We start from the raw sequence: 16,925 nt of genomic DNA, 5'->3' as shown, positions 1-16,925 counted from the left end.
TGATTTTTTTAATTTCATTCTGCTTTCTTTCACTATTAAAATAAACAAATAAATAATGGAGGAAGAGGAAGAGCAAATATAAGAGCCCAAGTTTCTTTAAATGCATATATATATATATATATATATATATATTCAATTAACTCACTAAAATTAATAAACGAAATAAACACGTTGGCAGAAAAGAAAAGGAAATACGTGGCCAAAAAAAAACGAAATATATTTTTATTTATTTCGATTTATCCGAAGGAAAAATCAAGCGTTCACGAAGAAAGGAGCGCCGGGATAGAACAAAAAGAAGCACACAGGTTGGTGAGTGTGACCTCATCAGCCCACCGCTGTCCAAATCTTGAGCCTTCCAGCGGCGCCAGTATCTCCTCCGCTTCACGGACCAAATCCGGCATCAATCTCCGGTGGGTCCTGCCGCCGATTCCATGACCCTGACCCGATCCTCGACCACTGAAACCGACGAGCAGAATCGAAGCGCCGCGGGAGCCACAGGCATGAGGCTCATAGTGCCGCTCCAAGGCGTCGTCCAAGGCAGAGGAGGCCTTCTTCTTGGTTCTCTCATCCCCTGTGCTCTCTTCTACTTCCTCCAACTCTATCTCAAACGGAACCGTTCCAAAAATTCCTCGAATCCTCCGTCCCCCTCTTCGTCCTCCTCTAATCTCCCGGACCTCCCTCGATCATCGTCCCGCACCAATTTGTCCAGCCGTGGATCCATTGGTCAGGTTCGGGTGTCCTCCCTCGCGAATATGATTGCGAAGCCTGATTCTTCGCCATATTACATTGGTCTGGATAGAGTGTCTCTGGATCCGTACGATCCGCTGAACAACCCTGATGGGATAATTCAGCTCGGATTGTCTGATAATAAGGTTAGTTTCTGTTTTGCTTCTTCCGTGAGTTTATCACACGGACTTAGTTTTTTTTTTTCCTTTTTCTTTTTGGGGCCTTGAGCTAACCTGGAGCTTTCGTTTATGGTAGTTGTGTTTGGATTTAATTGAGAAGTGGTTGTCAGCAAACGTGAAGGAATCCCTTATTGGAACCGATGATGTCAATTTGAGTATCAATGGGATTGCAATGTACCAGCCATTTGATGGGTTAGAGGAAATGAAAATGGTAAAATACATTTTGTTAGTAGTTGAGTTTTACAGTGCCGTTTTGATTCCGGAATACACTTGGAAAATACTTGCATGTCGAAACTAATATTTGTAGTTTCCTCCTTTTAATTCTGAAAACCTATTCAATGTCAATGTCCATATTTATTATTGTTTTTTTTAAAACAATTATGTCAAGTGTCAACTTGTTCTGGATTGCGGATTGTATAGTTCAGTTTTCCTTTTTGACTGTATGCCGATATCTACTTCCTAATGGATAGTTGCCTTTGCTGGTAATGCCCTTCCGTGTTGTTATTCCGCTTTCACTTCAATAATTGCGAATTTGCATTATTAACTTTAGGTTAACTTCATTCTCAAACGCTGAATTAGAAACTTGAACTTGTGAAGCGTATATGCTTACTGGCTACCATTTTGCATAGCATAGATGTCTACAGCTTGCTGCAGAAAAGAGGCATTTTGCTTCATGTACTAAAGTCATTTGCTCCATCCTTATGCTCTCGACCTTGTTTATTTGATTGTATTTGATAGCTATATTGCAATTCATCTAGGCTTGTGCCATTGTTGTATCTGATACATTTAATTTTTATTTATTTATTTTCACTTAATTTGCAGGCCTTGTCAAATTTTATGTCTCAGGTATTGGGAGGGTCTGTGAACTTTGACCCATCCAATATTGTATTGACATCTGGTGCTACTCCTGCCATTGAAATACTATCTTTCTGCTTGGCTGATCATGGAAATGCTTTCCTTGTCCCCACACCTTACTATCCAGGGTAATTGATGGTGTGAAAACTTTTCAAGCATCTAATTCTTCTTACTTGTGTAGTTCTAGAAGCTGACCTAGAAGGAAATATGCAGTTTTGACAGGGATGTCAGATGGCGAACAGGAGTGGAGCTGATTCCTGTTTTTTGTCGTAGTACGGACAATTTCAATTTAAGTATCACTGCTCTCGAACAAGCATATAGTCAAGCAAGAAAACGAGGAGTTAAAGTTCGTGGAATTCTCTTTTCTAATCCATCTAACCCCGTTGGCAACCTGCTATCAGAGGACATGCTTTACAGTCTTCTAGAATTTGCCCAGGAGAAAAATATTCATATAGTTTCTGATGAAATATATGCAGGCTCCGTGTATGGGAGTGAAAAGTTTGTGAGTATTGCTGAACTTCTTGATTTAGAATATATAGACAAGAGCCGGGTTCATATAATATATGGCCTGTCAAAGGACTTCGCTCTTCCTGGTTTTAGAGTTGGGGCTATATATTCATTTAACAAGAGTGTTTTGGCTGCTGCTAAGAAGATGACTAGATTTTGCTCAGTATCTGCTCCAACCCAGCGGCTTGTTGTTTCAATGCTTTCAGATCAAAGATTTGTTCAGGAGTACATCGACACCAACCAGAAGAGAATCAGAGAAATTCACAAAGAATTTGAGGCTGGTTTGAGTAAACTAGGAATCAAGTGTGCTAAGAGTAGTGCTGGTGTGTACTGTTGGGCTGATATGAGTGAATTAATCCGCCCGTACAGTGAGAAAGGGGAACTTGACTTATGGGAGAAGTTTCTAAGTGTTGCCAAGATCAGTATAACTCCGGGTTCAGCTTGTCATTGCATAGAACCAGGATGGTTTCGTATTTGTTTTACTACTTTTGCTTTGGAGGATGTTCCTTTAATTATTGAACGGATCAGGAGAGTTGTTGAAACTTGTAAATCTTCTGGCTGATATCTTGTGATTTTGTTGGCCTCTTCGGTGATTCCTGATGTTACTCTCTTATGCGGCCGCTTCAGGAAAAATTTTATAGTCTGTACAATTCTAGCTATAGAGGGAAGTTGTTTTGATTGGTCCTGGTTTTGTTAATTTGTCCCACCGCAAGTAAATGCAAATTCTGAAATGGTAAAAGCCATAATTCTTTTGACAATTGGGTTGATTTTAAATCATTGAGCTTGCTACTATTTACAATATGAAGCATCTAAAATCGTTATCCGATATGATCTTCCGGTCTATTCATGCCTGAAAAGAATCAGATTGCTTTGAGCCTTAACTTTGCACCAATGTTTTCAAAACCAAGCCAAGTAGGGGATGTTTGGGAACTCCGGGGCACTTGAAAAAATATTTTTACATAAGTTTTCTTCACATATTTATTTCATACTTAATAAAATTATTTTCAAAAGGTTAATTCAAATACCCCTTAATGGTTGTGTCATAGTATGATTAGTTTTAATTCAATTAATATAATTTAAAACTATGTAGCATAAAAATATTTTAAATAACATTTATATGTATATCCTTGTTATACATGCTAAATTTATAATTAATCACATCAATACTATAATGAAAGTTGTTCATTAGGTGCAATTTTATCATTTTATTTTTCATATGCACCCAGCACTCTAATTTTTTTAATGGTATGATTTTACTCATGATCTTTTTATTTTGAATGTAATTTTACCTTTGATCTTATTTCTCAAGTGAACCAAAATAAAAAGATCAAAAGTAAAATTACATTCAAAATAAAAAGATCGTGGGTAAAATTGCATTATTAAAAAGATTGGGGTGCTAGGAGAACCTGAAAAATAATGTCATGGGGTAAAATTACTTCTTTACCCCATCAAAAATCATCACATATAGTATACATTTCCATAATTAGCCAAATATATATGACACATAATTCTAACAGGTTTTCCACCAATTTTCATTGGTTCACTTTTAGCTAATCTAGGGATGTTTCATACTAGATGTATGGTCGGTTCTCAATCTAATTAGTTAAATCAGCCAGTCTAGTCTAATTCTGACAACAGCTAGATCATATATACTAATTAGTCTAATTACTTTTTATGTTAAAATACATATAGTATTTTTAGTTCTAAATATAAGAGATAGTTTATGGTGTAATTTACACTGCAAACTACTTTTTTATATTTAAGACCGAATGTGATATATATTAATTTAATAGTTAGATCATATTAGTATATTAGTTCGAAAGCTAAATAATATTCTGTTGCACTCACTTTCAAAGAAGTTTACCCATTTGCTCCATTTAATTATTATTAAGAGGTTAAATTGTTTATACATGAGAAGGACATAATGATGATAGAATCGAGTGTGTTGATGCCGGATTCCAAACCCCAAAAAGGGTCAGAAGTGAATCAGGTATCCTAAACAAGAGGCACAAACTTTGTACACTCAGTAGTGTGGGTCCACGGAAGTGGATAATATTAGTGGCTGGAGAACTGTGACCCCAAACATTTTGGACATGTGGGCTCCAAATGAATGGACTATCAGAAATTTCACATCCGATGCTAAAACTAGATGGTTATTGTTACAAAAAGATGGTTTCGATTTATTTTGTTTTGATTTATGATTTAAATATTTTAGTTCAATAAAAATATATAATAAAAATAATACTTTTATATTCTACTTTTAAGATAATATTTCTATGAGAAAGAAAATGTAATAAACTTTTAACTTCAAAAAATGCCAAATTTTATAATTAAGCCATCTAAGTTAAATATATTAAAAACAGACGGCCTGGATTTCATCTCATAAATGGGCATATGATGCTCATCTCTAACTATTTCAAGCAAACACCTTTTAAAATTAATGGGCTTTAATTGTTCTCTTTATGAATGGGGAAGGTATGTATATTTGATCTAAATCATTCAACTTATACATCATTCAAAATTTTTCCAAAAAAAAAAATTAAAATTAAGAACTAGTAGAATTTAGACCTTAAATTAAATTGAACATTGATTCTCTAGAAGCTTAAACACGAGACACTCGTAAATCCAAAGTAAACTGTCATACATTCACTATACCTCAAATATATGTAAAAGATATATTTATACATTATGCTCTTACAATTACTAAAAAAATACCATTCCCTTTTTCCATTTTTTTAATAATAAGGGTATGAAATGAAAGTTTAACAAAAGACGGAAAACCTAAGATAACACTGCTTATGACTATTCCTATTCTTAATACAAGAGATAAATAATTAATCTGGGAAGATTAAAAAAATTAGTTAAATTATTTATTTATAACAAATGTGTGTTGACTTTTCTAAATTATCCTATTTAGTGATGTATATTAGAACTACTTCTTCATGGAAACCCTTACCATCAATAGGAATATTTTGGAGAAAACATTATAAATTTAGGAGACAAAGTCGATTAAAATCTTATATTTATAATCAAATACAATCCCTCTAATTAGTTATTATATTTAGAATCGGAGGTAGAATTAAAATTATGAACTAGAAAAGGCTTCCAGCTGAAGGAGGCTTCCCTAAGAACCATGTCTTGGGAATTCATTTGTTCTGCCTCTTGAGCAAGATAGCGTAGGGTACCATTTATGTGATCATTAGTCACCATTCATTTTGTCCTTAGCCAGTGCCTTATTTTTTTTTTTTTTTCTTTTTTAACGAAAATAACAAACAAGTCTATTGGAAAAACTACACAAAAGAAGAGGAAAAAGCTTAGCTCAGAACATCAAGCTCCTAGCTCATGTCAGCTTTAAGAAGATATGTGTACGTTCTATAAGAGGGGTTTCAAAATCAACGCGAGTAATCAACTATCTGAAGTCACGATCATATTAAATTTTTTGTATGTATTGATCAATAAAGTATGGAAGAGTGGATGTCTTTGAATATGAAGATTGCCTAAAGAAAGGAGACTTCCTACGAGTTTTTATCATATCACTTGTGACTTTTATGACTTATTTACAATCTTCATAGCTTACTTAAATTATGTGTGTTGATTTTTTCAAAAAATACAACCATTTGATATTTTTTGGAATTAGGGTTGATTTTTTAAAATAAACTCCAATCCAAAAAAATGTCTATTTATTTATTCTTTCAAAAATAAGTGTCACTTTTTATATTGCACATGCCCACGTATGGCCCAGAAAGCCTCATTTTCAGACCTCATAAGAAATTTACCTTTTAGAGCTCATCTTGGAAACTAATCTAAAAAAATAACTTTCAAAATCAGTTATGTCTGTGCTCTAGAAAGTACTTGACTTTCTATACCGTTCTTATTTAGATTGATTTCATATAAGGTCTAAAAAACTGTTTTTAACCGGTCTAAAAAGCTTCTTTTTCTTTTTTTTTTGCACGAGTTAAAGTATCCAATTATAACTTTATAAGTGATGATGCTTCCAATCTCAGGGCACAAATGTGAGAGAACTTCACCCCTCAAAGAGAATGTCAAGATTTTTACTCAAGGGAGTGTCTTTGGGTAAAAAGGGCTCTAAGCCTTCATAACAAAGTCCAACCTTCATGCAAGCCCAACAAAGTTCTAAACCATTGAAACTTAATCCGTCGAAGTAGTAGGCATGATGCTCAACTTCTAACCCAAGCCTTAATCTAGTTTCCACCACTATCTTCCATGAGACCTCACAGCTACATCAAGACGAACCCAACCTTAAGTACATTTAAGGTAGACTCAATATAATTGTAGCATAAGGCACACATTTTTTGTTTATATGTGACTTTAACATAAGACCTAAAAGCAAAACCACGTCACACAAAATCCAAGAATCTAAACGCAAAATAGAGTACCGATGCTACCCGCCAGTCAAGACACTGCCACCATGCAAGAAACTACGGAGCAACAAGATGATTATATGCATATATTGAACCAGAAGAAGTACAGAACGAAAGCCATCTAAATAAGCCACTAAGGACCAGTAAGGTCAAAGATGGCACCTCTTCAGGTATTGAAAAGTTCTCTGGAAAAGCAAGCCAGAGACAAAGCTTAGCATGAAACCAGTTTGCTTCGGAGGCGTAACAAGAATGATTTGATTGATCACTTCTCTATGGAAATATTGTTCCCTTTTCTTAGTATCATCCCAACCTCCTATTCGAGACTCATTCATGTGAGACTCGATCTCCATTGTGGCCATGGTGAATGAGCGGTTCCTTTAATGGAGTCCATCTATCAAAACCAAAAGGAAAATTATTACCGTTACCCACTTTAACCCACAAACAGTTTTTGTTGGTGATGAGGCCCTATCAAAGTTTCGTGATATATAAACTAAATTTTGGCCCTTTGAGATTCTTCACTCTCAACCCTCCCTCTTTTATATATATCCTTCTTGGCACATTCACAAGAAATCAAGTGCTGTTTTTTTTTTCCCCCTCTTGTTGCGCAAAATTCTAGACAACTTACGGGAGAAGTTTGATTGCACATTGTAACTAGGCATGGCAGACAGCACTAAAAGTTTGATTGGAAAAGTACTTCCTACAAGGTGAAGATCTTTCCTTTTCCAACTTGTAAGTCGAGTTGATGTTTTCTGCATCCCCAAATGGAGCGTATCTAAGAATCCTTATACTTAAATGTCTGACTGAATATTTTATTAGCACATGATAACCGAAGGCAATCCAGATGCAGTTATTGATTCCATATCAATTAAACATGTCTATTAGTTTGTGTTTGGGCATTCAGTGAGTCATTAACATTAATATCATTAGTTTCTTGTTACAACACATCAATTAAAATTAATCTACATGGACCCAAATTCACATGGACAAATAATTGGCAAGGTAGCAGTATGGGAAAGACTAATTGATAGAGCCTTCTGCACCTGTGATTGGCTCTCCCTTATGTCCTGCTTCCTATGTTGTTAACTCTAGTATTGCTGCTTTGGGATTCTTGTATGATTGCCAGAACAGTTTTTGGGAACAAAAAGCAAAGTTGAAATGGAAGGAAGAAGGGGAACGCAACACTAAGTACTTCCATGCCATAGCATTTAAGGGGAAAGCTAAGAACTTCAAAACCTGCCTTAAAAAGAGAGGATGGAACTTGGAAGATTTGTCAAGCTGCCTCTCTAATTTCTCATCTCCTTCAGGCTCATGATTATATTTTCTTCGAGTGTGATCTACAATCTATCTCGTGTGAAGGAGGTCCTAGATATATATAGCAGATGACCTGGATAGTTAGCTGACAAAAGCAAATCATCTACTATGTTCGTTTCTTTTTCTTTTCTTTTCTTTTTTCTACGAATCATCTATTATCTTCAGTCCTATTTGGGTTCACCATGACAAATATCATATGGGTAATTTGCTAGGAGTCAGAATAGCAGAAGAATTGGGAAAATACTTGGGCACCTGGATTGATGTTATGGGAAATAAGTCAAAAGCGGAATAAACTCTTGGAGAATGAAATTACTCTCTCAAGCTTCAAGGTTAACTCCAGCTGCAATCATATAAATATATATATATATATATATATATCTCATGTTAAGCTCCCAAAATTTCCATTCTGTTATTGATTCTGCATGCATAGATTTGTTTTGGGGAGACTCAAGAAAAAAGCAGCATCCATCTCAAGAATAATTTTGCTTCTCTCTCCAGTGGAAGAGGGTGGCTTGGGCATCAAACCTGCGACTCTTGTAAATAAAACACTGTAAGCTGTGCAAGTTTTGGCGCATCATCAATGCTGATCCTTCATCAATTCATTTCAGTTCTCTGGGAGTTAAGTATATCGATTTGAAAGGAATTTTTTTCTTGTGCGCATTCAATTACTTCAAAACTGCAATGGAGGATTGGGACCGATTCACATATCCCTCTGAACCACTCTCTTTGGCCTCGTCACAATCAGGCGCCATCTCTTTTGCGGATTTAAATAGTCAGTAAGCAGTAGAAACCTCCTGCATTAATTTATTCAAATGTGGGAGGTTCTTTGAATTTTCGAAATAGTAAATAACAAAATTAATGCAGTAAATAATCATACACTTCATTATTTATTATTCTAGTTTTACTATTTATTACTGTTATTTTGCTATTTAGTATTAACTACTGTTATTTCACGGAGAATACTCATACTGCTGACTCGTTTATAAATTATAAATGAGATCTTATATTTTGAGAATCGAAATTAGTATTTATTAAATTTAACTCCCTATTGACTATTTTAATTTTGTTATTTATTACTTTTGTTTTAAAAATTTAAAAAATATAAAAGTAATTTCACTGACACCAGCAATAAGGCTTCAACGTTGAATTTCTGATTATTGACAATCAACAAGATCACTCACTGAAACTCCAATAACCGATGCTTAGGAGTATTTAAATAAAAGGTTAATTTATAAATTTGTCCAAAAATTTATATTCAAGAATGTTGAGTACGTCAAAGTTATTTTGGGTTGGTGGACCTAAAAATTTAAAATTATAACAATGTTGTTAAAAAAAAATTATTAACTGTTAAGATATTAACATTGACAGTTAACATTTTTAATAAAAAAAAAAAACAAACAAAACAAATTTACAGCTCAACCCTTAAATAAAAATGAGAGGCAATAATGTTTTTCCCAATATCTTAAAATTCCATTCAAAATTACATGGACTACTAAAATTCAAATTCTTTCAAAATTTCAGTAGTATTTTAATGCCATTTTCCGAAAAAATGATAAACATTACTTACAGCTCCGAAGAGAGAACCTTGTTAACACGATAAAATTCAACAATGACATCCTTTAATTTCTCAAAATATATTGTAATATTCACCACCAATCATCTACGAATTTGTAAAACTACACTGAATTCAAAGGAAGTTAGACAGATTGGAGTCTGGAAAAGGTTCATTGGTAAAGTTTATAACATCAGTTTTTCCCTATCATACAATTCATCTAGATCCCTCAATACCAAGCCCTCTGAACAATGACATTAGCAATAGCAGGAGCGCATTATAGTTAAGAAAACTGGACCTAACGCAACAAGTATATTAAATATAAATAAATAATAAATATCAAAATTGCCATATACAATGAAAGATTGCAAAAACTAATCTGCTGAGGTATAGTCTCATTTCCTTTTGAACTTCTTGGATGATTTTCCATCTTTGAGACCTAAATATTTTTCAATATCTTCCTCTTCATTATCTCCTTCACCCTTCCTTCTCCTCTTCCCTCCATTCTCCTTCATTTTCTGCATCAGAAAATAAATAGTTTAGCAAAGTCATTACACAGTTATGTAAAGCAAATCATGCTCACTAGCTTACTAATTTCCTCATAATGAGATGTTAACAAACAATATGATAAGATAGTTCAAATCCAAGCTAAATCTTCCAAAGACGACTTGGGTCCATTTAGTTATATTCACTACAAGTAATTCTCCAATCAAATATCACCACTAGAGCTTTTTCTCAAACCAATACTTAAATATAACGGGCTATTATTATATTTATGAAAAAATCCAAGTGTTAAAATTTGATTGGAGAATTGGTTGTAAGGACAATATTATAATCTTAAAAACAAGAACATCCCAATTGTCTAATAATCGATATTCTCCTTAAACTCATTAAATCATCTACCATTGCTGATAATCTTTTGGCCTCGCTGACACGCTCTTCCAGAAGCAGAACCTCTTCTTCCTGCGCAGGATACTCTGGTAACTTCTTGCCTGAGATATGCAAATTACATATTTAAACCTTATTCCTTCATTGGAATGGCAAAAGCAAAGCCCGAAGGGGATGCACAACTTACCTATAAGCTTCTCTATCTGAATGTACCACTCCAGTTCATATTGATTCACAAGGGAAATGGCAACGCCAGATCGCCCTGCCCGCGCAGTTCTTCCCACACGATGTATATAATCCTGTAGCTCACAAGATCAGAAATCCATTGCACAGAAACAAGTGACAAAATTTCCCAAAAAAAAAAAAAAGCTCTTCTCGTTTCGCAACTTAATGAACTTAATGAGTCCAGATCCGTGTAAGTCATGCCCCGTAGAACCATGATATTGAAGACAAATGAACTAAGAATTATGGTATGATTGTGCTGATCAATCTCAAATCACACAAAAGTCAATAGAGGTTTGAAAATAAATAGTATTATTACCTTTGAGTTTGTAGGGATATCATAGTTGATAACCATATCTACTGTAGGAATGTCCAGACCTCTACTTGCCACATCTGTGCAAATAAGAATATTGCAATCTCCAGACTTGAACTTGTTCAAGGCTCCAAGTCTCTTTGACTGTCACAAGATACCCGTAGTGAAGGTTATAGACGTCTCATTTGCACACCCAGAGACGTGTACTTTCTCTGATCCTAGCATCCCTCTCATGCTCTCACAGAGGTAAAGTAGAAACCAACAAATTAGAAATATCCAAATCAGAATAATTACCTGGCTCATATGACCGTTAATTGGGATGGCTTTGAGGCCCAAATTTCTAAGAGTTAAAGCCAGGAGCTGGGTCGAATCACATGTGCGGGTAAACACCATGGACGTACTTCCAGCCATTTCAGTCAGAATATAGACGAGGTAGCAATCCTGCAAGTGACACACGATAAAATCATGAACATTGTCGTCAAAGTCACACATGATATTAGTCATGAAACCAAATTCACAAAAGGAAGCACGATATGGTTAAAGGTCCATTAGAGTCCATATATATTGCCCTAGGGGCAAAATAGGTGATGTGTGGAATCAAAAGACTAATTCCATGAGTTTTAAAGAACAAGGATGGCCAACACGAGAACAAGCAGAACGGCAACTCAGCAACCTCATGCGCATAGAAGGGTAAGGAGAGACTGTCTGTTTCTTTTTCTTTTTCTTTGGGGGGGGGGGGGGAATAGAAGCCAGAGGGAGATACAGAGAGAACTCAGAACCGGATTAATCTGATAACAAACGACATAACATAATCAGGGCCCTGGGCCCCTTTATTTATAATAGCCTAAAGCCGCCTATCGGTTAGGTCACAAATATCTAACATCGTGACTACCATGACTAACTAACTCCTACTCCCTTTAATATTTACAGAACACAACCCTCCCCAACTAACTAAAAGCCCAGGAAATTTATCTCTTGCGTATCTTTTGGACTCCTGGCCTTTAATGCAGGTAATGGTTCTGGAACTGGAAATTCAAATGACCTTTGTACGGCCACATTCTTTTCCAAAGCCTTTCCACACTACGTCACCTTGATTCTCTACAGTCTCACTACACCCATAATATAGAAAGTATTAATGATAAAGACGACCATATATCTGGGAATTTGCACTTTATCAGAAGTCTTTATGATAAAGAAGCTACTGACAAAAAGTCCTTTTCTTCTCTTATTTGATTCTCTACACTCACACTACAATAGAAACATAAGACTTTCGACTAAACTTCACCACTGAATATCCCAGCAAGTTCTTGTTTTCTTTCCAACTCCCCAGGAAGAAGTTTTACAGGGACAAATCACTATGGAAACCTAAAGGTCCTTTAACAGTGGTACTCAACAAGATCAATTAAAACGATAAGCTGCAGACAGAAGAACCACAAAGGCCTGGTCATAAATGCTCAATGTGTGATAACCGCTGTAAAGTAGCATATGCTTCATTACCACATTCTCTCTTTCAGACCGTATAGGCTGCATGTAGTATATACTCTTTAAAAGAAAATCATAAGCACAAATAAGGGGGTGTTTTGGATTCGTGAAAAAGTGTTTTTCAAAAGCACTTTTCCTCAAATCTAGGCAAACTCCTCCACATATTTATTTCGTACACTGTAAAAGCACTTTTAAATCCATTGTTTTGTTTCCACCCAAACACCCCCTAAGATTTCCATTTGATCACCAATGAGTGATGCAACCTATTTTTTAAATCACAAAAGTGAAACTAATCTATGACAACACTATCCCATTAAATAGAACTCATTACAGCAAAAGAAAATAAAAAGACCACCAAGTAATAAAAAAATTCAATCAATTCTAGCAAAATCTTTTCAGACAAGGATGAACAAAAAAACCTTGTGCTTAGCAGGCAAAAAGCGAAACTGCTGCTTCAAAGTGTCGACAGTAGAATATTTAGATGCTGCTTCGATCTGAATTAGGTCACAACATGATATTTAGCAAAATCTGAAGGGCTGAGAAAAACTAACGTAGAAACAAATATACTAAGTTGATTGTACCTTCACAGGATTCCTTAAACAAACCCTTTGGAGTTTTTGGACCTACAACATCAAGAATGGAACTCGTTCAATTAGTACTAATTATGATGGCAGATAACAAAAGAAGCACCTAGATCTAAAGAGGCAAAATTTCATGCCATCAAGAATACATTATGAAGAAAAAAATCGCAAATGTCTTTTACACCACATACAGGTACGGAACCAAGGGTTATATGAGAAACGGGCAGTCTCCTCCCTCCAAAATGATACGAGCATGTACATATGGATAAAAGTAGACCCCCCCCCCAAAAAAAAAAAATATAACTCTTCGTAAAATTTTCTCTTTTAATTCCTTGAAAACATCTAATGAATGCTTTTAAGAACTAATGAATCCATTTAAGAATATTTTAATATATATCTAAACAAAACATATATATTTCATATTAATCTTACTATTATTATTTTCAAAACAATAGACGTGTAAAATATGTTTAAAAACAATTTCATTTATTCATAATTATAACATATGCCTCTTTCAGTATAAAATTATGTTAATTTATTTAAATTTTATTATATATTATTTATAAAGTGCACAATTCCCAATAAATCTACCATTATGTACCTTCTTAGTCATTGTAGCAGAAAACAGAAATGTTCTTCTCTGTTGAGGGATAGCTAGCAGAATCTCATTTAAAGATTCCTCAAAATCCTCATTCAAGAGCCTGTCAGCCTCATCTAGGACCTGGACAAAATGCAGAGAGATCAAGCATCTCGGAATAAATAATACAGAAGTCAAACTCAGAGTACATTATAGAGAACAGAACAGTAAAATATTTTCTACATCTTCAACCAGGTCAAGCTTCCATAAAGAATGGTTGCTTGATCAACACAAGGCAGAAAACCTACAAGATATGCACACGGATTGCCAGCTACAACTAATCTTTCTCTCAACGTAACGACACAGCAAATTAGCAAAGCAAGAACCACATAAATGAAAATAACCTAAAATTAAAACGAGGAACATAAAAACATCAACAAACGTCAATCCACATCAGATAACATTAGTCCATTCACCAAAATCAAATGATTAAATCATCTCCAAAAATCCTTCATTGCTCTAACCATGGAAAGCTCACAAAAAATAAAAATACAGAAACTGTTAAGCTTGCAAACCAGAAACAAATAAGGTGGGCAAATAAGTCCAAGCATGCTATATCTTTGGTCTGAGAAAGAGAAATAAGTCCCACCTAATTTTTCATGCTGCTTAGAATACCCGAAGAAAGAAGGAAAGAAAAAAATGGAACATGTGCAGGGTCTTAGAGATGATATAAGGGGATGGGAAGTGCAGAAACGTTTGCCTTGTTTATTTTTTGGTTGAGTTAGAAGGGAAGAGAGAAATAAAAGACAATTTATGCACGCATTTTTACATTAAAGAAAAAATATGCATAACAAATGAGTTCCCCTCCCCCCCTCCCGGGGGATAAAATGACATCAAAAATTATAGTTTCTCATGCAAAACAACTGCTCCAAAACCAGCTGCAATGAGAAGGGATGCAAAACTCAGGGCCCGCATCTCATTTCCATCCCATTGCCCACTTAGGCATCCAACTAAATAGCAGAGTAACTCCTTCCTTCACTCACTCCCCTTCCCATTGAACCAATTCCCTAAAACCGAAGTGTTAGTCTAAAGTAATGCTTTTCATTTTATGAGAAATTACTATTTACTATTTTTTAAAATATAAATGAAATTTTTAACCAGCCCCATCATGCAGCACTCAAACTGACAAAATTTACCACTCTAAAGAACAATAAAAATAGAGAATATTTTGGAAACACGACAAAGGGAAGTTTATGTAACATTTATTTATAATTGAGTAAAGGTTGTACAGTTTGAGATACAACCAATGCCGGGCCTATATAGAGTTTAGCTAAACTAATAAGATGAACAAATTAATAATATTCTAACAACCATAGAAAATGTTCCTACAAACTTATTCATCGCAAGAAATCTCTGAGTAAGAACAAAGCAATGTACGTGCATTAACTTTTAAAAGAACAATTATCAAACGCCCTGTATGACATGCTAACAATATTAGACAATGAATGAAGCCCATAAAATGCATACTACTAACAGATGAAAAATACAACCACGCAAGCCCATTCCCCAAAAAAAAAAAAAAAAAAAAAGCTAAAATCAAATGAAAATATAAATTCTTACCAAATATTTCAGTCTGTTAAGAGTAAAGCCTTTAGTGTTTTTTAGGTGATCTATAACACGACCAGGTGTCCCAACCTGCAAGAAAAATCACAATCATGAATGCAAACACCACCTAAAGCTCAAAAAAGTTATGTGCACACCACATCAACACCTCCTCCCACATTCACTAATATTCTAAGAAATCGGAATTTAAAAAGACAATAGGCGCTCCTTAACTATTAGCAGATGCTATTGGAGAACAAGAAACTAAGAAAACGCATAGGCATGTCTATAGTAACACTTACAATAATATGAGGCTGCTTTGCTATCTTGATTGCCTGCTGCACCATCTCAATCCCTCCAACTAGCTAGAGAAAAGGAAGGTATAACAATTAAAAAAGACTGTTAAACTAAGAATATGTAGAAAAAGAATACAGCCACCAAAACACCACATGATACAGTTAAGCCTACAAAAATTGAGCACTATAAGCAGATAGGAATGACTCATGAAACTCATGATTGTCAGGCTTGGTATGAAATGGTTATCAATGCATAAATTATAAACAAAGACCATAAGACAGACATTATTTACTAAGCAGTAAGCAGACAGCCATTGAGTGTACGCACAATAAAACATGCCAATACAAAAATAGACATAAGCTTACCACAGCACACTTGACACCAATTTCAGCACCTAATGCTTCAAACTGTTCGGAGATTTGAATAGCAAGCTCTCTAGATCAAGGTTAAAAACAAAAGCAAAAAAAAAAAGAATAAGAAGGAAATCAGCCCCATATCAGTGAGAACAATTTCAGTCTATTAAAGGCATAAATTCACAATTAAATACAAGATTAGATATCAACCTTGTGGGAGACAACACACAAGCAAAAAAATCTTTTGGTCGCGGCGCTTCAAGAAGGGCATGCAGTATGGGAAGAGCGAAGGCACCAGTCTTCCCAGAGCCAGTTTGGGCGAGCCCAATAACATCTTTTCCTGTGGAAAGGTCCATACAGAACTACCATCAGTATATATTGAGCTATTCCCAGGAAACCTATTGGAGTAAGAATTTACGATAAATTTAAAATAATGGCATAAAACATCAATAGCCATAGCATTAATTTTCATTTCTATTATATTGATTAATTATCTAGCTAATTCTATAAAGCAATAACATTTCATTATCAATGGTATATAGCCGCAATTCCAAAACTTCAAAAAAAAAAAAAAATTGCCGTGGCCAGGGGAACAACTAATAAACCAATATATTAGATCATCAACCTTCCAGTGCAAGAGGAATTGCTTCAGCTTGAATCTTCAATGGTTTTTCCACCCCAACTTTTCACAGGCTTCCACCAGCGGCTCAGATAAGCCCAGATCCTTAAATGTCACTCCTTCAACCTCTTCTGCCATTCTCAGTAACTAGTCTGCCAAAAGAATCGAACTCATTATCAAAGAAATTATGACTCAATAAAGAACACGATTATTCATGCAATCCTCTGTTTCAACAAGAAGAAAATAGAAAATTCAAGAAGTGAATATGAACGTGTAGCGACAGATTCAGGGATTGGGATAAGGAGAGGGATTGTAAACCTTCCTTGTGTGGCGTCGGAGACAGAAAGCAAGGAAGACGAGCTGAGTGAGGATCCTCGAGCGTTGCGTCGGCTGTCGGCGTGAAGGAGAGTAGAGCCCCAAACTCGAGCTTCGCGCCCGACTGTGCGAGTGAGGATCAGAGACTGGAGGAGGGAGAGAGG

The 16,925-nt window shown here is 35.2% G+C and overlaps 2 protein-coding genes across 2 annotated transcripts; one reads left to right on the top strand and one right to left on the bottom strand.

Moving 5' to 3' along the window:
- The first annotated feature begins 298 nt into the window (after positions 1 to 298).
- Positions 299 to 3,025, top strand: LOC114753214 (probable aminotransferase ACS12). The gene is made up of 4 exons (XM_028941877.1): positions 299 to 872; positions 982 to 1,116; positions 1,728 to 1,888; positions 1,974 to 3,025. The coding sequence occupies exons 1-4, from the start codon at positions 432 to 434 to the stop codon at positions 2,827 to 2,829; spliced, it is 1,593 nt and encodes a 530-aa protein (XP_028797710.1). The 5' UTR covers positions 299 to 431; the 3' UTR covers positions 2,830 to 3,025.
- A 6,617-nt stretch (positions 3,026 to 9,642) lies between these two features.
- On the bottom strand, positions 9,643 to 16,859 carry LOC114753213 (DEAD-box ATP-dependent RNA helicase 10-like). Its single transcript, XM_028941876.1, is given in 15 exon segments — positions 9,643 to 10,030; positions 10,416 to 10,504; positions 10,588 to 10,699; positions 10,942 to 11,079; positions 11,230 to 11,376; positions 12,837 to 12,911; positions 12,999 to 13,040; positions 13,600 to 13,719; positions 15,196 to 15,270; positions 15,480 to 15,542; positions 15,840 to 15,909; positions 16,038 to 16,167; positions 16,453 to 16,497; positions 16,500 to 16,593; positions 16,765 to 16,859. Coding segments are annotated over 14 exon segments (1,314 nt in total). The 5' UTR covers positions 16,585 to 16,593; positions 16,765 to 16,859; the 3' UTR covers positions 9,643 to 9,907.
- Between the last annotated feature and the right edge of the window lie 66 nt (positions 16,860 to 16,925).

Source organism: Neltuma alba, unplaced genomic scaffold, assembly GCF_004799145.2.
Source record: "Neltuma alba isolate B1F8T4 unplaced genomic scaffold, ASM479914v2 tig00007784_pilon, whole genome shotgun sequence".
NCBI classification, from domain to species: Eukaryota; Viridiplantae; Streptophyta; class Magnoliopsida; order Fabales; family Fabaceae; genus Neltuma; species Neltuma alba.
The sequence above is the reverse complement of the archived record's forward strand: the minus strand, read 5'-3'. Positions and strand labels throughout refer to the sequence as shown.

Coding starts and splice junctions, on each gene's coding strand:
- LOC114753214 (XM_028941877.1), top strand. CDS start 432: ATGACCCTGACCCGATCCTCGACCACTGAAACCGACGAGCAGAATCGA. Junction 1,117..1,727: donor GGTTAGAGGAAATGAAAATG/GTAAAATACATT, acceptor CTTAATTTGCAG/GCCTTGTCAAATTTTATGTC. Junction 1,889..1,973: donor CCCACACCTTACTATCCAGG/GTAATTGATGGT, acceptor GGAAATATGCAG/TTTTGACAGGGATGTCAGAT.